Source organism: Vitis riparia, chromosome 11 (genome assembly GCF_004353265.1).
Source record: "Vitis riparia cultivar Riparia Gloire de Montpellier isolate 1030 chromosome 11, EGFV_Vit.rip_1.0, whole genome shotgun sequence".
NCBI lineage: Eukaryota > Viridiplantae > Streptophyta > Magnoliopsida > Vitales > Vitaceae > Vitis > Vitis riparia.
The window spans coordinates 12,729,651-12,751,651 of NC_048441.1; the positions used below are offsets into that span (position 1 = coordinate 12,729,651).

At 37.6% G+C, this 22,001-nt stretch overlaps 1 protein-coding gene across 3 annotated transcripts in view; it reads right to left on the minus strand.

Moving 5' to 3' along the window:
* The window catches only part of LOC117925044 (protein ENHANCED DISEASE RESISTANCE 2), a 130,202-nt gene that overhangs the window by 36,329 nt on the left and 71,872 nt on the right, over nucleotides 1-22,001 (minus strand). For all 3 annotated transcript variants that reach the window (XM_034843854.1, XM_034843855.1, XM_034843856.1), the window contains exons 16-18: nucleotides 11,163-11,338; nucleotides 10,612-10,713; nucleotides 8,015-8,062 (exon numbers count right to left, since the gene is read on the minus strand). In XM_034843854.1, the coding sequence (XP_034699745.1) occupies nucleotides 8,015-8,062; nucleotides 10,612-10,713; nucleotides 11,163-11,338 (326 nt within the window). The remainder of the gene's footprint in view (nucleotides 1-8,014; nucleotides 8,063-10,611; nucleotides 10,714-11,162; nucleotides 11,339-22,001) is intronic.

Here is a 22,001-nt window from a genome sequence, read left to right on the forward strand (position 1 = left end):
ATGGTATTGGAGCCTTAGGCTTGTGAATCTGGGAAGAGAAGAAGTTTCTTTGGCCTTAATTTTCGAGTTTAAAGTTCAATGTTGACCTTCATTGTTGACCTTTAAAGGTTTCTTTTGTCTGAATTGTGCCCCTTTTGCAATAGAAAGTGCATCATGGGTTTTCTTTAGTGTCACGACCTCACAGTGCTATCATCACATCGTCGCCTTCACCTTTGTGCCATCCTCATGCCTTTGATTTCCTTGTGCTGGTGAAATTCCACCGTCTTCAGAGACCTCGTCGTCACCCCTTCCAGTTGGCTTTGTCTTCGCCTAGTCTCACTATTGCACCATTGAGATCACGTCACAGCCTCGTTGTGGCCCTGGGATCGTCCTTGCCATCGACCTTCTCTTTCCCTCAAATATCCACCCTCGCGCTATTGCAAACTCATCATGAGAGTGGAATCACACCATCGTTGTTGTTGTAACCAAAGATTTTTCCTTCTACAGGCGTTCCTTACATTGTAGATTTCATCGGAAATCAAAAGTGCCTAACCTTCGACGTACTTCCGTCATCGCCAAGAGTGCTGGACCTCTAATGCCACAACTATAGTCATCACCATCCCACATTGACACCAGCTGCACTTCTTCATATTGGCGTGAAACTTTTCTCTTTTGAGAACATCTAATACTTCCTTCATGTCTAGATTTGAATAAGTCTACAACAAGGCTTCCCAAATCTCCCAAGAAGTAGTGAGAAACATGCCAAGTCTTGCAAATCTCTGGTTTAATAACATTCCACAACCAAGACATGACCATGGGATCTTCTTCATCCCAAGAATTGAACCTGGGACCTTGCTTGCTTGGTTCAAGCTAAAGAAGGTGATTCAGCTTTCCTCTTCCTTTGATGAAAGTCTTGATCTATTGGGACCACTTATGGCAGTCACTACCATTCAGTTTGAAGGGAACTGGAGATTCTGATTATCTTTGAATTGATTTCCAGCAATAGTTGGTGATCTTGTCCGAACTATGGGGAGAGAAGTTGGCACCAGATCTTTCGAACATGGTGGATTGAGACTAAGCAACAGAGGTAGAATTTTTTGCGATTAAAAATCAAATGGGCTTCACAGGGAACAATCTAGCATTGTGACCAAATCATGTTTTTGGGGATAACTTGGTGTTGAAGGGAAACCAAAAAAAGGAAACTGCCCAAAAGCCCTGGGGCTCTGAAACCATGAAGAATAATTAGAAGAAAAGGAATACCATTTTTATCTCTTTTTCATTCTGTATTGAAAAAATGTATCGCAATATATTGTGATTGTTGAATATAATGTATTTATAGTATATAATCTTTCCTTGTTAATATAGGTCACATGTATGGTAGTTAGGACTCCTAGCCTTGTATATATATATATATATCTCTCAATTGTAAGTAGATATTATATGAATGAGAATTAAGGTTTTTCTTCTTTCTTTCTCTCTCTCAACATGGTATCAGAGCCAAGGAAGAAAACCTAATTCTTTCATGTCTCCCGTGTCATCAACTCCGGGAAACCTTCCGGTGACCGTGTTTCATTCCGGTCACCTTTCCCATCTCCCAATACTTTTCGGTCAGTCGGATCGTCGACAGAAACCACTCACCGCCGGCGAACTTTTCCGGTGAACTTCTGACGACGTGTTTTTCCAACACCGACCATACTAGAAGGAGCGCCTGGAGGAGATCTCCAACTTTTGTGAAGGCACCGACACCAAAAGAGCATCCACGCGCAATTTTCCGACGGCGGTTGCATCTCACGCTCCGGCGCGTGAGGGCACGTGAGGCCTTTTCCGGCGACTCGCCTCCTCCTCCAGCTTCACCTAACGCCGACCAGCCTCCCTACCTCCCTGGTTCTCCCATCCGAGCCCTGCACGTACCTCTTTTGGGGATTTTTGTCTCCGTCGGCCCTCCAAATAGTTTTTCCGGCGAAGCTCCGACTACTTTTTCTCCACTCCAATCCCTGCACGTGCCTTGGGAAGTGTTCTTCTACCTTTCTGGTGGTACCACGCTGCGATCTGAGGCCGTCTCCCTTTTTCGGTGGTGCCACACCGCAATTTGAAGCCGTATTAGGGCTCTTTTCGATCCAAACATACTTCATTCTCCAGATAAGTGGATATGGCTACTAAAACTTCCATTTTCCTCTGTCATATCTGGATCTCTTATGATTACTTCAGAGAAATTGGTTGGCAGTGAAAATTATCTTTCCTGGTCTGCCTCTGTTAAACTTTGGTTTATAGGTCAAGGATATGAGGATCACTTGATTACACAGGAGGCAGATATCCCTGAGGTTGACCGCGTACAGTGGAGGAAGATAGATGCACAGTTATGTAGTGTATTATGGCAATCGGTTGATCCCAAGATTCTTCTTCATCTTCGGGCCTACAAAACTTGTTTTAAATTTTGGACTCAGGCCAAAGGATTATACACGAATGATATCCAACGTCTTTATAAGGTGGCTTCTGCTATTGTCCATATCAGCCAACAGGACTTGGATCTATCTACTTATATTGGCTAGATTGCCTCTCTTAAGGAAGAGTTCTTAACTGTGATGCCTCTTACTCCTGATGTTGGGGTTCAACAAACACAGCTTAACAAGTTCTTCATAGTTCTTATTTGGCCTCCGTCCGGATCTTGAGCTTGTCCACGATCAGATTCTTGGTAGTTCATCAGTTCCGTCCTTGGATGATGTGTTTGCTCGCCTCCTCCGTATCTCCTCCACTCAAACTTTGCCATTTGATAGCACTTCAGATTCTTCTGTATTAGTTTCTCAAACTAGCTCTCGAGGAGGCCGCAGTGGTACCCGAGGTAGAGGTCAACGTCCTCATTGCACCTATTGCAATAAACTTGGCCACACTCGCGATCGTTGCTATCAGTTACATGGACGACCTCCTCGCACTGCCCATGTGGCCCAGTCCTTTGATTCTCTGCTGCCTCAGCCTCCGAGCTTTTTCGCATCTCAGGCTTCTGTTGCCTCTGTTGCCCAACCTGGTAATGCCTCTGCCTGCCTTACCCACACATCTTCTCTTGGACCCCGGATTCTAGATTATGGAGCTTCTAATCACTTATCTGGTAATAAGGATCTTTCCTCCTCTATTACTACTACCTCTGCTTTACCTACTGCTACCTTAGCTAATGGTTCTCAAACTGTGGCTAAAGGTATTGGTTTGGCCCTTCCTCTGCCTTCTCTACCTCTCACTTCTGTCCTTTATACTCCTGAATGTCCTTTTAATCTTATTTCCATCAGCAAAATCACTCGTACTCTTAATTGCTCTATTACTTTTTCTGATAAATTTGTGACCTTACAGGACCGGAGTACGGGGAAGACGATTGGCATAGGACGTGAGTCTCAAGGCCTCTATCACCTCACCTCGGATTCATCTCCTGCAGTTTGCATTTCCACTGATGCTCCTCTCCTCATTCACAATCGTCTAGGCCACCCTAGTCTCTCCAAGTTCCAGAAGATGGTCCCTCGTTTTTCCACTTTGTCGTCGCTTCCGTGTGAGTCATGTCAGCTTAGGAAACATACTCGTGTCTCGTTCCCAAAGCATTTGAATAACCGGGCAAAGTCTCCTTTTGAGCTTGTCCACACTGACGTTTGGGGTCCTTGTCGGACTGCGTCTACTTTAGGATTTCAGTATTTTGTCACTTTCATTGATGACTATTCTCGATGTACTTGGTTATTTTTAATGAAAAATCGAGCTGAGATATTCTCTATTTTCCAGAAATTTTATGCTGAAATCCAAATCTAGTTCAATATTTCTATTCGTGTGTTACGCAGTGACAATGCCAGGGAATATTTTTCAGCCCCATTTATTTCGTTTATGTCTCATCATGGGATTCTTCATCAGTCTTCTTGTGCTCATACTCCTCAACAAAATGGGGTAGCTGAACGCAAGAATCGACATCTTGTTGAGACAACTCGTACTATCCTCCTCCATAGTAATGTTCCTTTTCATTTTTGGGGGGACGCTGTTCTTACCGCTTGTTATTTGATTAATCATATGCCCTCCTCTGTCTTACACGATCAGATTCCTCACTCCCTTCTCTTCCCTGACCAACCACTTTATTTCCTTCCTCCTCGTGTCTTTGGTTGTACATGCTTTGTTCATATTCTCACTCCTGGACAGGACAAGCTTTCCGCCAAAGCCATGAAGTGCCTCTTCTTGGGATATTCCAGACTTCAGAAGGGTTATCGTTGTTATTCCTTTGAAACTCATCGATACTTTATCTCCGCTGATGTCACCTTCTTTGAGGACTCACCATTCTTTTCCACCACTTCTGAGTCTCTTCCTGTTTCTGAAGTCTTGCCCATTCCCATTGTCTCCCCACTTGATGCTATGCCTCCTCGACCACTTCAGGTTTATCATCGTCGCCCTCGTGTCGTTGCTCCTCCCTTTTGCTGAGGCACCTGCTGACTCACTTCCTATCCCTTTGGCTTCACTTGCCCCGGCTCTGCCTTCTCCTAATGACTTAACCATTGCAGTTCGGAAAGGTACTCGCTCTACTCGTAATCCTCATCCTATTTACAATTTTTTGAGTTATCATCGATCATCTTCACCTTATTCTGCTTTTGTTTCTGCTATATCCTCTGTTTCTCTTCCAAAGAGCAGCCATGAAGCTCTTTCCCATCCAGGCTGGCGACAGGCAATGGTGGATGAAATGACTGCTCTGCACTCTAATGGCACTTGGGATCTTGTTGTTTTACCCTCTGGTAAATCTACAGTTGGTTGTCGTTGGGTCTATGCGATTAAGGTTGGTCCTGATGGTCAGGTTGATCGCCTTAAGCCCCGCTTAGTTGCTAAAGGCTATACTCAGGTTTATGGTTCTGATTATGGTGACACATTTTCCTCTGTTGCCAAGATTGCTTCTGTCCGCTTGCTTCTCTCCATGGCTGCTATGTGTTCTTGGCCTCTTTATCAGTTGGATATTAAAAATGTCTTCCTTCATGGTGATCTTGCCGAGGAAGTTTATATGGAGCAACCTCCTGGTTTTGTTGCTTAGGGGGAGTCTGGTTTAGTGTGCAGGTTACGCCGTTCTGTATATGGCTTGAAACAATCTCCTCGAGCATGGTTTGGCCGTTTTAGTTCTGTTGTTCAAGAGTTTGGCATGCTTCGCAATACAGCAGACCATTCAGTTTTCTATCATCATAACTCCTTGGGGCAGTGTATTTATCTGGTTGTTTATGTGAACGACATCGTCATTACAGGCAGTGATCAAGATGGTATTCAGAAACTAAAGCAACATCTTTTTACCCACTTTCAGACCAAAGACTTGGGGAAACTCAAGTATTTCTTGGGAATTGAGATAGCTCAATCCAGTTCTGGTGTGGTCCTTTCCCAAAGGAAGTATGCTTTAGACATCCTGGAAGAAACCAGTATGTTAGACTGTAAACCGGTAGACACACCTATGGATCCGAATGTCAAACTTGTACCAGGACAGGGGGAACCTTTAGGAGACCCCGGGAGATATCGACGGCTCGTAGGTAAATTGAACTATCTCACCATTACTTGTCCAGACATTTCTTTTCCTGTGAGTGTTGTTAGTCAATTCCTACAGTCATCATGTGATAGCCATTGGGATGCCGTAATCCGCATTCTTCGATATATCAAAAGTACACCAGGCCAAGGTGTGTTGTACGAGAACAGAGGTCATACTCAGGTTGTTGGTTACACAGATGCAGATTGGGCTGGCTCACCCACAGATAAACGTTCCACTTCAGGGTACTGTGTTTTTATTGGAGGTAATCTAATATCTTGGAAGAGTAAGAAACAAGATGTAGTGGCCAGATCTAGCGCTGAAGCCGAGTATCGAGCTATGGCTTTGGCAACATGTGAACTCATATGGTTGAGACATCTTCTTCGGGAGTTGAGATTTGGAAAGGATGAACAGATGAAACTCATCTGTGATAACCAGGCCGCATTACATATTGCATCCAATCCAGTCCTTCATGAAAGGACCAAGCATATTGAAGTTGACTGTCATTTCATTAGAGAGAAGATCGCATCAGGATGTGTTGCTACAAGTTTTGTTAATTCAAATGATCAACTAGCAGACATCTTCACTAAATCTCTCAGAGGTCCTAGAATTAAATATATTTGTAACAAGCTTGGTGCATATGACGTATATGCTCCAGCTTAAGGGGGAGTGTTGAATATAATGTATTTATAGTATATAATCTTTCCTTGTTAATATAGGTCACATGTATGGTAGTTAGGACTCCTAGCCTTGTATATATATATATCTCTCAATTGTAAGTAGATATTATATGAATGAGAATTAAGGTTTTTCTTCTTTCTTTCTCTCTCTCAACAGTGATTATGGACAAAATAGGGAAAAAAGGAGGAAACTTCTATGTACTAGCCTAAGAATTAGGTAATCATAGGAAATCATGGGCCAACTATACAAGAAAGGGAACTCCCTAATTTTCAGTCTATATATCTTATTCTATAATCGGTTTTCCTTTTCAACAGCTAGCATATCTCATCTACTCACTGCTCTATATCTTTCACCATTTTTCCAGATGTGAGTGTCTGGTCTTTGACCTTGTTAGGCATTTTCTCAATCTGTTCCTTTCTTTGAGCCTCGTTCCCTTCTGTTAATTGGATGCTTTTCCTTCCAACCAATTTCATTTAAAATCCAAAAGCCACTCTAAGATTGAGGTATTCATGTTGCTTTTTCCTAATAAAAATGTTAATACCAATTACAAGTTCTAGAAGAGGAGGCCTTTAAAGCCTTTTGTTTCTATCACTGTGACACTATCCAATAGTTTTGGTACTCCAGCATAACCCATTCAAACTTTCTGGGATTGATTGGGTTCCCCTAAAAGTGTGACAAAGAGGTTTTGGAGGTCAGGTTTTATGACGTGTGGCTAATATCAGCGTGTTCTTTGAGGACAGATGGAGATCTATCATGACTCTATGAAACTTGATTCATTCTTTTACTTTGTTCAGCAACTGGTTCATTTCTATAATTTTTTTGGCACCTCTGTCACAGATGCATTTTGTTGGATTCACTTTAAGTTTGTTAATACTAGATTGGAATCACAAAGTGGTTTCCACCTATTGCGGGCTCCATAAAATTTGACTTTGATGAACGTTCCATGGGTAATCCAGGACAACTTGGGATTAGAGGAGTGTTTCGAGATCATTGTGATACTAAACTTAGAGCATTTTCTAAACCAGTAGGAGAAAGTATGGCTACTGAAGGAAAAATTGAAGCTATTTTAGAGGGTTATCACAAGCCAAATCTTTGTGATTTTCAGACGGAGGCTTTGGTATTCCCATTTCATGGGGGTCCAACAGAGAAAGGGGTCCATGAAGATATGATGAGGGATCCAAAAAAAAAAAAAAACACAAAAACATGGATGCTGCAAGCAATTTGAGATGTCCTTTTTCTTGGATTCAATATGTTGCTAACAAACACAAGGATCATTTAGACAAGTGAGGGGCTACACACTTGGTATTCTTTGTTGGGGATTTTTCACATCCTCGAGATGCTTAATGCTTTTGGATTATACATTGTTTTGGTTTCCATCTGCAATTTGTTTTGCTTTCTTTTGGAGGCATAAACATACTTTTTCTTGTTAGTAAGTTTTTTACTAAATCTTGGAAGGATTTCTCATCCTTTATCATATTCATTGAACTTAGTAGGTTCAATGCAATGAATTATCTTGTTTCTGATTTGAAACAAAAAAAAAAAAAAAAAAAGGAAAAATGGATATCTCTAATCTGCAGCTATAATTTTGACAACCAGCCACAATGTAAAATGTTCCAATCCTTCAAATTGTTCATTGCACACAACAATGAAACTCAAATGTGAAATTATATAAAGGACCTACTATGATTTTTTTTTTTTTTAAATTTATATAACTAGAGAATAAACTCCATAGCAGCGACAATACACTTATCATTTACAACTTAAAAGAATTAGAAAAGGTGCCCATAGATCTCTGAATCATACATGGTATCACACTTATTGAATAATAGATATTCTTATACATACCTGAAGATTAATGATGAGAATAAATGGGAGCTTTTTTCCAGCTTCGCACTGAAATTGAGAAAGGAACAATTAGATGCAGAAATTATTAAATAGTGAAAATCTAAGGGTATTCTCAAGTAAAATATATGATTTTTCAAGCCTGGGGAAACCTCACACTAGATGTTTTAGCAATGTCTTGCAAGATGCACCTAAGGTCATAATTGCTTTAAATAACTAGAATAAACTGGAAAATTAGTAAGAATATGAAAGTTAGAAAGGAGATGCTAATGCTACTAGTGGCTTTATGAAAAAATTATGTGGCATCCATTAACATGAGCAGCCAACAGGATCATACCAAACAGATTCAGCAGCCACCAGGCAGACCCTGCCTCTGGCAGTTGGGATGCTCCAAACTTTCTCAAATGGCTGACCAAGACAAGTGTAGGTTAAACTCTTTTTTAGTAGGGGAGCAAAAAGCAGTAAAGTAACAAGGCCTTTGGTTATTTTTTGAATTCTTGGAATGGGCGTAGTTATAAAGAAGTTGCAGGCATAGAATTTTTTTGATTAGTAGTTGCAGGTATAGAATTAAAACAGGATAGTTAGACCAATAAGCTATAGAGAAGCTTCAAAAACTTTCAAGTTAAAAGTCTTTAAGAGGCAATTGTTTGTTTATTTATTGGATCACTTTTACATGGATAATTTGCCTCCACCATTTTGTTAAAATAGAAGAATTAAGTACATAGAAGAAGGAGAAAGGACACCATAAAAGACCTCCACCATCCAAGGAAATGTTTGAAAAGGGACAACAAAAGCATTATTTAAGCCACACTAAACAATAATATTTACTTTTGTCTCACTTCGTAGAAAAAAATGGTACACTCAAATGTTAGAAAGTGTCTCAAATTCCTAATTGGTATAGATTCTTTTTTGTAAAGAATATTGTATAAAATACTTTCTATACTCATGTCATTGTTGTTGAAGTACCAATTTTCCTAGAAGCTTAAGCTTATAGGATCTGGGTTTAATATGCATATCTTGCTTCTTAACACCCTCCCTCATGTGCGACCCCATACCCACGCATGGAGAGATAAACAACATTTGGATTCACATCCAACAGAAAAAATTTGGATTCATATCCAACGAAAACAAATGAGAAAATGCAAATTGCAAAGAGGTGGCTCAAACCCATGACCTCTTGCAAAGCCAATCTCTCATACCATGTTGAAGTACCAATTTTCCTAAAAGCTTAAGCTTGCAGGATTTGGGTTTAATATGCATATCATGCTCTTTAACAATTGTAATATTAGATTTTCTTATAAAGTACAAAAAAAAAAATTTATTGGGAATCTCTATAAATATTTTAAGTCATGAGAGGAAAAGGTTATGAGATAAGATGAGTTTATGAAGACTATACGCGGTAGATAGAGATATGAGACACATGGTGGAGTGAGGGAGTTCATGGTTCATGGTGTAAACACAAGGAGTGGGGAAAATGGAATGTTTCGGGATCCAATAATTGTATTTAGTTTTTGTTCTTTATAATATTTTTTATGGTATAGTGGAATGATTCTCTATCATTCATGGATGTAGGTATGGTTGGTCAAACCACGTTAAAACCTTATGGATGTATTTTATCTTTGTGTTCTTAAACTAACATGTCTGCATTAAAGCTTTAGCTAGTAAAACATCAAATACACTGTTTTCTTCCTAAAAGCTACAAAACTCAAAACTAGAAAATGAATTGTCAAGGAGAAATTTTTCCCTTACAATGATATCAACAAAGGTTTGGGAATCCATTTGTTAAGAAGGATGTTTTCCCTTTAAATGATACAACAAAGGTTTTGGAATCACTTTCCTTGTTTCTTCTTTCTTCATTTTTTTTTGGGGTTATGTTATGTTGGCATAAGATTTTAAAATCACCTTTCATGATAGGTAGTATGAATATTAAACTCCTGGAAGTATCAAAGACTATAAAGTACTCTTCTAGGTCTGCTATGCAAATGGGAGAAAACTTTGAACCACTAGGTGAGGGTGTTAAAGTAAAATGATGCAATAGGCATTTTTTCATGATTTGCTTATCATATAATACAAATGGCAAGAAAACTGAAATCTGTTCCCTACCTAAACAAGGAATTGGGAGAGATAGTGCAGCCTAATTCATGGCATCATCAGCTTGAACCGATCAACCGGTATGAGCTTAGGAAGGAATCTCAACAAAGGTATTGGAATCACTTTCCTTGATAAGTAATGTGAAACTTAAACTTCAGGAAGTATCACAGACAATTTATCAATGCTATGGTTCTGCTTAGCAACTGGAGAAACTTTAAATGAATGTACATAAGGGGGTTTAAGTAAAGCGATGCACTAGGAACTGTTTCACACTTTTGCATATGGACTAAACTATTTTGTATAGGTCTCCTTGTATAGTGGAGCAGTTTAGACATCGTTTGATCATTTTTTTGTAAATTGTGGAGGACCCCTCATCCTTCTCATATACTTTTTATCCATAATTAATAATTAATACATCTTTTGTTTCTGATCAATATATATATACAAGAAGAAAAATGAAATATATATCATATAATATAAACAGAAAGAAAATGAAATCTGACCCCTACCTGAACAAGAGATTTGGGATGCAATGCAATCCTATCCATTGTATTATCAGCTTTAAACCAATCAACTGCTATGAGCTTGAGAAGGGGATCTCCTCCCATTACCTGAAAACGTTTTAGATTATTTGACAGACATTCGGTAGAATAACTGAATATCATATTTCAGCAGCAACCAAAGCAATCTGGTGCATGTACAACTTAATAACATATATAACAGAAGAAGCTATACCCTTAGAAGAAAAAAAAAAAAAAGAAGAAAGAAATTACAAGTATCTGCCACAAGTAAAAATCAAATCGTTGTATTTGCATTAAAAGATGCAAAGAAAAAGGACTGGAATAAACTCAAACTACAACTTTAGAAAACAGAAATTAGAGACCTAAACCAAGTAGAGTGAGATGAGTAGTACTATATGAAGACTGACGAGCAGAGATTGTGAATGCTCACTGTTGTTTATACCTAGAAGTACCATATTAAGTTACAGAACACATCAATACAAGTGGACAAGCATGGTTGAGCAATGCAAAAACTCACTCTAAAGAGGATGAAAGCCCACCTTATAATTATCTTCTAGGTAAGTCTTTCCTCTGATCATAAATCCTGCACCATCCAGAGTAGTCCAGCAATTTGTGTCCTTTTTATCCTTCCCTTGGTGCATTGAACAGTGGAATTGGCTTGGATCGACATTGACAGGAGATGCGTTCGGATCAAGTTCCTTATTTGCATCTAGAGCTGCATCCATAATAATCTAGAATTTTAAGTAATGGATACTTTCTAAGTGAAGGGAGAAAAAGGCATTGCAGAATCATAATATAATTGTTGGAATCCTTAACTAATGAAAACATAACAAAAATACAAAAGTGCCTTCTATATTTACTTTAGCTACCCCATTGAATTCTTGATTTTTCTTTTTCTTTTTTGATTAAGAACAAACTATTTATTGATAAGACTTTGAAGTACAAGTGAAGGATGAGAAGTCTTTCCAAAATAAAGAGCATGATCAAAAAGAGAAAAAGCTCACAAGAGTAGAAAAATAACCACATTGAATAAGCATAGGAGAAGAATATATACAAAATATGGATCAATGTACAACTCAAGGGGGTAAAAAAATCCCCTACAAAAGAAACCATTTGTTTGGCTCTGTGTTTAGCTAAACGATCAACATTCTCATTACCTGAATGAGGGGACCAAGAGAAGTAACAAACCAAAATGCTAGCTGGGTCTAGGATTTGACTACTTGTATTTTCAAGGACCTCTATCCAACTTAGACACCCATGAGATGACTATAGCTGAATGTCCTTCCACCAATAAAATGGTAGATCCAAAGCCTCAGCAGAAGAGCTAAGATCTTTACCTCAATAGCTTAATCCTCTCTTGCCAATTTAGAGAGAGCTTTTAATGTTGTACCAAGGTAACCCCTAATCACACCACCAAATCCTAGGTTATCTAGAGCACACCCATCAAAGTTTAACTTAATCAAACCCAATGGAGGAGGAGTCCATACTAAGAGGATCTTACAACCTACCTCTATGACTTGCAAACCATATTCCAATCAAGTGGCAGGACATTCAATAAAGTACCCTTAAAAGCTGAAGAGGAACAATTCTAGAAGGATGAATGGAAATGTTACAAATCCCAAATAGATTCTAAGGTCCTTCATCCATCTTTAAAAATTCTTGCATTCCTCTCCCTTCAAATTATTCATAACAATGCAAAGTACACTTCCTCTAAAAGGATTCCCAAACCCTCTAAAAGAAATAAACAACATATTCACACTCTAGGGCAGAAATCCAATCTGTCTTAGCAATGCTAACTAGCCTATTCCATAGACTTGAAGTCGTTGTGCAATGTAAAAAATAGATGATTAGTCGATTCTCCACTTCTTAGGCACATAATATATTGATTCAAGCTGAGAGCTTTAAAATGCCTCCTCACCTATAGCAAATCATTGGTTTGACTCTCTCATTAGCCTAACCATGCAAAGGTCTTAGCCTTAGTTGAGGCTTTAGAGTTCCAAATGAAGTTGGTAAGGAAAGGAAGAGCTGAAAAGAAAGACTTTATAGAAAATAAACTTGAGAAATTCAATGACCAAACCCTCTAATCTAAGAAGCAATAAATACTAATGTAAGAAATACCTTAAGTTCGAATTCTTCAGTTTCTAGACTAGTGAGGTTTTCATGACAATTGAAGTTTCAACCCAAAAAGGAAGAAAGAGAATCAAGAGTGATAAAATAGAGGAGCCCCTCACTCTCACAATTCTAAAGAGGTTAAGAAATCGAGTGCAAAGCGTCTAGACTCCCTATCACAAATTTTCTCAAAAGCAAACCTTTATGCCATCACCAACAGAAAAAAGATATAATTGGAAAAATCAAAGAAAACTTGTAAAATGGATTTTTGAGGGCAATGGTACGACCACATGACTCCATTGTTATTATCCCAACCATTGGAATGCAACCCTTGGATGCTCAGTACCATATGCAATAAAACATAATCCTCCCTCCAAAACCTCCACAATCAATTCCCTTAGAAAGTTATATTCCTCACAAAAATATTCCTTGAACCAACGCATCTTCCCTTTTAAGCTTACACAATTGGTCTTTACTAATGAGGCAGTCTCTTTTTCCTTCTCCAACTGTCAACAATAGAAAATCTCTCAATAATTTCTCAATCTAAAGTGCATTGTTTTAAAAACCAGACCAGATTGATTGATTCAACCAATCAAACTAGGGCCTAATCCAATTTGATTTGTATTTTGAACCAAGGGACCTATTGAACCAACGCATCTTCCCTTTTAAGCTTACACAATTGGTCTTTACTAATGAGGCAGTCTCTTTTTCCTTCTCCAACTGTCAACAATAGAAAATCTCTCAATAATTTCTCAATCTAAAGTGCATTGTTTTAAAAACCAGACCAGATTGATTGATTCAACCAATCAAACTAGGGCCTAATCCAATTTGATTTGTATTTTGAGCCAAGGGACCTATTGAACTAGCATTAAACCTAACTAATTAGCGGTTGAAGTGCATGTTTTAAAAACCAGACTAGATTGATTGGTTCAACCAATCGAACCAAAGCTTAATCCATTTTGATTCGTATTTTGAGCCAAGGGACCTATTGAACTAGCATTAAAGCTAACTAATTAGCGGTTGAACCGCTAAATTAGTGAACTGATTTAGGGTTACCCCCCACCCTTTTTTTCTTTTGGGCAAAAGAGTCAGCCGAGAACACTGGGTTGCTTGATGGACTCCAACAAGTCCTCTCATGCACTACACCCCATCATTATTAGATGTTGTTTTTAAACGCCTCTTCCCCTCCATCAATTTTCAATGTGGGATGGACAATTTCTGAGAAATCTCCACCAAGTATGCAAAATCAATGTGGGATGGACAGTTTATGAGATATCTCCACAAAATATGCAAAATGGAGGCTTGAACCATGGATCACATGCTCAACAAGGGATGCTGAAACTATTAGGCTAGGAACGTATTTTGTTAAAAATTTCAAGACAATATATATAATTAACATGGGTTTTTAAATTTTTTTTATAATAGTAGAAATGAAAATAATATAAGTCATGCAATATCTTTTGAAATTAAAAAAATAATTAGGCATTTAATACGTAAATTTAATAATACATTTTTTCTTCTATTTGCAATATATATCTTCATATTTAAATATTATACATGTTTTATTTAATAACATTTAAAATACTAATACATTTATATTTATCTATAATTGAATTTGATAATATCAAAGATTAAATATAAATATTATTGGTTTTTAAATTTCTTTATATATATATATATATATATATTTAAAAGCTTTATAATTATTTTTAATTTTAATAAATTATATATTTATGACATTGTTGGTCTGATTGCGGTTCAACAATTAGTTCGACCATTAGATCATAAATTGATAACTTTTTTGATTCAATGACCAATCTTATTCTGAAAACATTGCTACAGTGCTATTTTGGAAGGGACCTTAACCATAAAAAAGAAATAAATGGGTGATAAGGATAAGCAAAATTGTATAAAGGTTATTCTTCTGTTAGGGACAAAAAGACTTCTTTTTATTTATTTTTTATTTTTTTATGAGAAACAACAATATAATATATTAAGGTAAGTAAGAATAAATACAAATAGAAGAATGGGGAATCCTCTAAAAAATCTACACAAAAAGTATCTAGGAACCTCCAAAGTACTAAGTGAATCTATACAACTATGAAGTGCAACAACCCATATGGGAACATACAAAAAGCAATCAATCCTTGCTAGCCCACACCTTTGGAACTACATGCCAATATCTAATCAAGTTGAATCATATTAAGGGGAATACCCTTAAAAGTTGTGGTACAAGTGGTCTAAAAAGAGGCTAAGAAATGAAGGATATTCCAAAGACCCTTCGAAGTTCTTGTCTTGTCCTAAAAAAATCCTAACGTTTCTTCCCTACCACACAACCCACATCAAAGTAAGACAAGTGAATTGTCATAACACCATACCTCTTATGGTATTTCCCAACCCTTTATATGAGATGGTCATCATGTCACATATAATCCTAGGAGGAGGAACCTAGTTCAAATGAGTCAATTTGAATAGTTTATGCCATAGCCCTAAAGTCGAAGGATAGTATAAGAAAAGATGATATATTGTTTCACCACTCTCCATACACAACAAACAAACATCAAGACTAAGGGCTATGTAGGATCTTCTCATTTGTAGCATGTCATTGGTGTTTATCTTATTGTGGGCCATTAAGCAAACAAAGGACTTGACCTCAAATAAGGCTTGTGATTTCCAAACAAAATCAGTAGGGAATAATGGAATTGGATTAGTATGGTTGGACAAAACTAAAAAGAACGACTTAACTATAAATAAACCTGAAGAAGATAAGGACCAAGCTCTCACATCAAGAACAGATGGAGTTAAGTGCAAACAAGAAAGAGATGATACAAATCTTTCATGATCTCCTATTTCAAAGTCTAAAAGATTGCGACGAAAGTTTAAGTTCTAAAAAAGAAAAGGAATGGTGGTCAACCATCCAATCTTGGAAATTGCCTATTAAACAACTTGGAAATGTCTCCTATAAGAAATTTATATCATTTTACTTTAGATAAGAACTTTAGAATGACAATCGTAAGATTAAACATCAGATGTCAATAATCATAGCAATAGAAATATAAGCCATACCATACCGGTATTCAACATAGTGACGCATCCCTATTTCCTAGTTGTCTTATTTCATGACAATCATCTTCATGTGAATTCACCAACAGTCAAAGAAGAAGAAGAAGAAGATGAAGAAAAGAAGAAATTTAGAATGACAATTATTTTTTATTTTTATTTTTTGATGAGAAACAACAATGTGATATATTGAATTAGGAAATAAGAAGTACAATAGAAGGATGAGGAATCCTCCCACAAACAAAAGCTAAACACAAGAAATACCAAAACCACAAACCATAAGGTAAATACAAAAAGCAACCTCTCCTTACTAACCCACATCCTTGGAACTACACATCACTAACCAATCAAGTTGAACCATATTAAGGGGCATGTCCTTAAAAGTTGTGGTGCAAAAGGCTCAAAAACAAGCAAAGAAATGAATGTTATCCCAAAGAACCTCTGAAGTTCTTGTCTTGTCCTAAAAAAATCCTAAAATTTCTTTCCCACCACACAACCCAAATTAAAGCAATATAGGTTGTTTGCCGCAATAATAGGCCTCTCCTGAAGCCTCCCAATCCCTTATATGTAATGGTCATCATGTTACAAATGCTCCTCAGGGGAACCCAATCCATCTTGACCCATCTAAATAATCTGTACCATAGATCCATCGTCAAAGGACAATGTAAGAAGAGATGATTATGCTCCACACACAACTTACAGATATCAGGATTGAGAGCTTTGTAGGGTCTTCTCAATTGTAGCATGCCATTAGTATTTACCTTCTTGTATGCCACTAACCAAGTAAAGGACTAGACTTTAAAAGGGACTTGAGATTTCCGAATAAATTAGTAGGGAAGAAAGGAATTGGATCAGAATGGTGGGATAAGACTAAAAAGAAAGACTTAACTGTAAATAAAACTAAAGAAGATAAAGACCAAACTCTTGCATCTGGAACGGATGGGGTTAAGTGCAAACGGGCAAAAGAGGACGTGTCTTTCTAGTTCTTTTATCTCAGAATGAGAAAGGTTACAACATAAATTAAAGTTCCAAGATAAGGGACAAGTAGACCTAATAATTGATGAGATAGGAAGCTTTTTAATTGTAACTATCTTGAATAGTCCTGGAAATTGAAAGCCTAAAAGGTTGATCCCTCCACCACAAGTCTCCCCAAAAAATGGATTCTCTCCCCATCTTCGATCACAAACTGAGTGTAGCTGGTAAAATCCTAAAGAACCTATGCAATAGCCTTCCAAGGACAACGATGTGACCACCTAACTATAGTGTTGGCATCCCATCCATCAGTATGTGTCCCATATATGCTTAGAATAACCCGATGCCACAAAGCAAAACTCTCCCTAGGAAATCTCCATAGCCATTTCCCTAACAGAGCACAATTCTTCAGAGAAATTTTCTCAAAGACCAAACCACCTTCCATTTTAGGTTTACACAGTAAATTTCAGCTAATAAGATGATCTCTCTTAAAATTTAGGATGACAAGTATAAGATTAAGCATAAGATGTCAATGATCGTAGTAATAGAAATTTAAGTCGTCGTATTCAACATAGTGATGTATCCTTATTTCCTAATTGCCTTAATTCACCAACAATCATCCTAGTTGCCTTAATCCACCAACAACCTTAATTCACCAACGATAATAATAATAATAATAAGAAAAAGAAGAAGAAGAAGATAAAAGAAGGAACAATATTCCTCAATTGTCTAAATTCAGCAAATCAATCATCTTTTAAAGAAAAAGAAGAAGAAGAAGGAGAAATTTAAATCTAGGAGATATTTTCCGTTATTCAAATATTTTTGTTTCATTTAAATAATAAATCTGATTATATCAGATTCTAGGAGTTATTTGTTGTTCTTTTAAATTATTGTTTAGAGTTTAAATTTTAAACCTTTTATCCTTTTTTTGGGCATCAGATTGTTAGCTTAGTTTGAATAAGTCTCCTAGGTTCTAGGTGGCAAAATTGTTAGCTATTGTCTAGCCATTTGTTTAAGTAGTTGAAATCTCCAACTTTGTAATCAATTTGAATTTCAATAAAAGTCAAGAAACCAGTTCGGTTTCATGGTATGAAAGCTTGGATACTTGATCTGACCAACACCTGACGATGACTAAGACAACAATGACTGGTGTGAGAGGAGGTGACAACTCTGAAGCTACCTCAGTTGCAACCCAGAACAGAAATCCAACAGTGACGACAACACATGGGGGAGCAGAGAATCTAATACTGCAAATCACCATTCACAAACTTAATGGATGGAACTTTCTGCAATGGTCCCAGTTTGTCAAGCTCTTTATCAAAGGGAAAGGAAAGCTTGGGTATCTCACTGGAGCAACTAAGATGCCCAAAGAAGATGATGCAGCCTATCATGTATGGGACACTGAGAACTCTATGGTCATGGTCTAGTTAATTAGTTCAATTTTAGCAGAAATCAACCGGACCTACCTATTTCTTCCCAAAGCTAAGGAACTCTAGGATGTTGTCCAAGATACGTATTTTGATTTGGGAAATTCAGCCCAAACATTCAAGATCAAAACTAAGCTTTGTGAAGTTAAATAGGGAAGTTATAGTGTGACACAGTACTATAACATTCTCCAAAATTTATGGCAAGAATTAGACCTGTTTTCTAAAGTCAAACGAAAGTGCACCGAGGATAGTGCGCGCTACTGTAAGCTTCTTAAAAAGGAATGTGCGTTTGAGTTTCTCATGGGACATAACAAGGAGTTAGACGAAGTAAGAGGTAGAGTTCTGGGCAAAGAACTGATGCCCTCTATCTGCAAGATATTTGTTGAATTGCAACGCGAGGAGAGTCAACGTAAGGTGATGTTGGGTGAGCCTATACCAAGAGTAGTGGAGAACTCGACACTAGCAATAAAGGGTTTTGAGAACCTAATGTCAAATGACTATCATCTTGGACAATGAAACAAGCCAATATGTGATCACAAGCGAGGCCATACTAAAGACACCTATTGGAAGATTCATGGAAAGCCCCAAAATTGGACGAACTTGAGGTCTGATCAAAACACTTGTCTTTCCACACTGTTGCCGAGACATTGTATAGCCAGTTAGGCACCTTAGCATTCAATAAGGAGCAACTTGAACACTTGTAGAAGCTTATCAATCCATCAACCCCATCCATGCCTTCTACTTCACTTGTTCCATCCAATTCTAATTTTGTTCCTTCTTGTTCCTTGGCTCAAACAGGTAATTTTCCTTTAGTGTCACAACAGAGTCAAATCAACCATGGATAATTGACTCTGGAGCCACAACCACATGACCAATTCTTTTAAGAGTTTTTTAACCTATTCACCATGTGCTAGGAATCTTAAAATCAAAATTGCTGATCAGTCCTTGTCATTAGTAGCTAGAAAAGGACACATTTCTTTCTTTTACTCTTGTGCTGAACTTTGTTCTTCATGTCCCAAACTTGTCCTATAATCTTTTGTTTGAGCTTAACTGTGAAGCTAAGTTTTCTACCTCTCGTGTTGTTTTTCAAGAACGGTCTATGGGAAGGATGATTGGCAATGCATGTGAATGTGAGGTCCCCTACTTCTTTGAAGATCAAGTCATCATGAAAGGACAAGCTAAAGTTGCAAGTAGTGATTTGTTATCTTTTCCAAATTATGATGAAATAATTTCATGGTACTATAGGTTAGGTCATCCTAGTTTTCTATATTTGCAAAGTTTGTTTCCAGATTTGTTTTGAAATAAAAAGTTGTCCTTGTTGCAATGTGAAGTTTGTCAAATGGCTAAGCATAATCGTTCTTTTCTCCCTTTTCATCCTTACAAATCCTCTAAATCATTTGCCATGACTCACAATGATATTTGGGGTCCCTCATGCCTTACAAATTTAATGGGTACAAAATGGTTCATAGCCTTTATTGATGATCACTTTAGAGCTTGTTGGGTTTATTAATTTGAAGAGAAATCTGAAGCTGCCCAAACCTTTAAAAATTTTTATTCTATGATCCAAAACTAATTTCAAACTTCTATCCAAGTATTTCGAACTGATAATGACAGAGAGTATTTCAAAACTACCCTTGGAGGTTTTTTCGTTGAAAAAGGGATTGTCCATCAAAATACTTCTGTAAATACTCCACAATAAAATGGGATTGTCAAACAGAAAAATAGACATCTACTGGAACTCAATCATTGATGTTCACAATGGGAGTAAAGAGAATTTTTTTGGGGTGATGCTGCTCTTACAACTTCTTATCTTATAAATAGAATGCCTCCCAAAGTTTTAAATTTCAAAACCCCAATCAATGTTTCTCTAGAGCCTTTTCCCAAATCACAACTTTGCACAAATCTTCGTTTGAAAATCTTCGGATGCATGACATTTATACATGCTCATGAGCCTAACAGAAGTAAATTAGAACCCCATGCTCATAAATGTATTTTGCTTAGGTAAGCTACTTCACAATGTGGTTACAAATGCTATTGTAACAACTCGCACCTAACCGTGTAGATATTGTCCGCCCTAGGCTCAAGTAGCCCTCATGACTTTAAAACGCGTCTACATGATTAAGAGGAATCCATACATATATAGCCCTAGTAACTTTTCCCCCTATCTGATGTGGGACATTACAAACATCCTCTTATGTAGACACAATGTTTTCGTTGTGTCCCACGGGATTGCGGGGCCAAATAGACAAACACTCCCTATAGAGCCAAATAAACCCCCACACCGAGGTTGGGGATTAGCTCTGATACCATTTATAACGACTGACACCCTAGATATTGTCCGCTCTTTAGGCCTAAAGGAGCCCTCACGGCTTTAAAATGTGTCTACATGATTAAGAGGAGTCTATACATATATAGCCCCAATAACTTTCTCCCCTATCTAATGTGAGACATCACAGTTATGATCCTATTTCTCATAAGTTTTATGTGTCCATGGATGTAACCTTTTTTGAGAACCAACCATATTTCACCCAATCTTCGCTTCAAGGGGAGAAAACAAATGATGAAGCTCAGTTCTAGGAAACACCACCACCAGTTCTGCTCATTTCAGTTCTGCCAGAAACTCCAGAAAATAATGTCCAGTCTTGTTCAGCCACCAGTTCTGCCCAGTTCTGTTTAGCCACCAGTTTTGCCCATTCAGCTACCAGTTCTGCCTAGTATTGTTCAACCGCAACCACCATCCCTGCCTATAGTTCTAGTACATCCCATCTCAGGGGGAGATAACAAATCCCTAATGGAAGCAACACAACCTTAGCATTCAACCAAGCTTCGTGTCTACTGTAGGAGGCAAAAACCAGAAGAAGTAGATGTCTGCACACTTCCAGCACTTCAAACAACCGAACCATTGGTTGTTCCAAACCCAGGTAAATCTGATTCTAAAAAAAACCAGTGATTTGAATCTTTTGATTGCACTTCATAAATGAGTTAGAAGCTGTACTTCCCATCTTATTTCTGATTTTGTTTCACTTCACTGATTGTCACCTTCATTTCATGCTTTTACTTCTCATCTTTCCCGTGAAAGTGTTGCAAAGAATATACAGGAGACTATGGCTATCTTGGAATGGAAGAATGTTGTCCTTGGAGAAATGCAAGCTTTGAATCAAAATGAAACGTGGGCAGTAGAAGATTTGTTGAGAGGAAAGAGGTCTATGGGGTGTAGATGGGTGTTTACAATCAAGTATAAGTTTGATGGCTCGATTGATCGATATAAGGCGCGTCTCATGGCTAAAGGTTTCACTCAAACCTATGGCATAGACTACTTGGAGACATTTGCACCTGTCTCAAAGTTGAACACCATCCGCATCTTACTCTCATTAGCAGCCAATTTGGATTAGCCATTGCAGTAGCTAGACATTAAAAATGCATTCTTAAATGGCGATTTGAAGGAAGAAGTGTATATGGATCTACCTTCGGGCATCGAAGGAAACAAATCAAGTGTGTAGGTTGAAGAAGGTTCACTAGGATCTTAAGTAGTCTCGTAGAGTATGGTTTGATAGGCTTTTTAAAGTTCTAAAATGATAAAACTTCCTGCAGAGCCAATTGGATCAAACAATGTTCTACAAACACTCAAAAGACGAGAAGGTGACAATTCTAATAGTGTATGTAGATGACATGATTCTGACCAGTGATAATGTAGCGGAAATGGAGGCACTAAAGAAGATTATTGCAAAATAATTTGAAGTCAAAGATCTCGGATCCTTGAGATTTTTTTTTTAGGAATGGAGGTTGTTAGAAATAAAAATGGCATTTCAA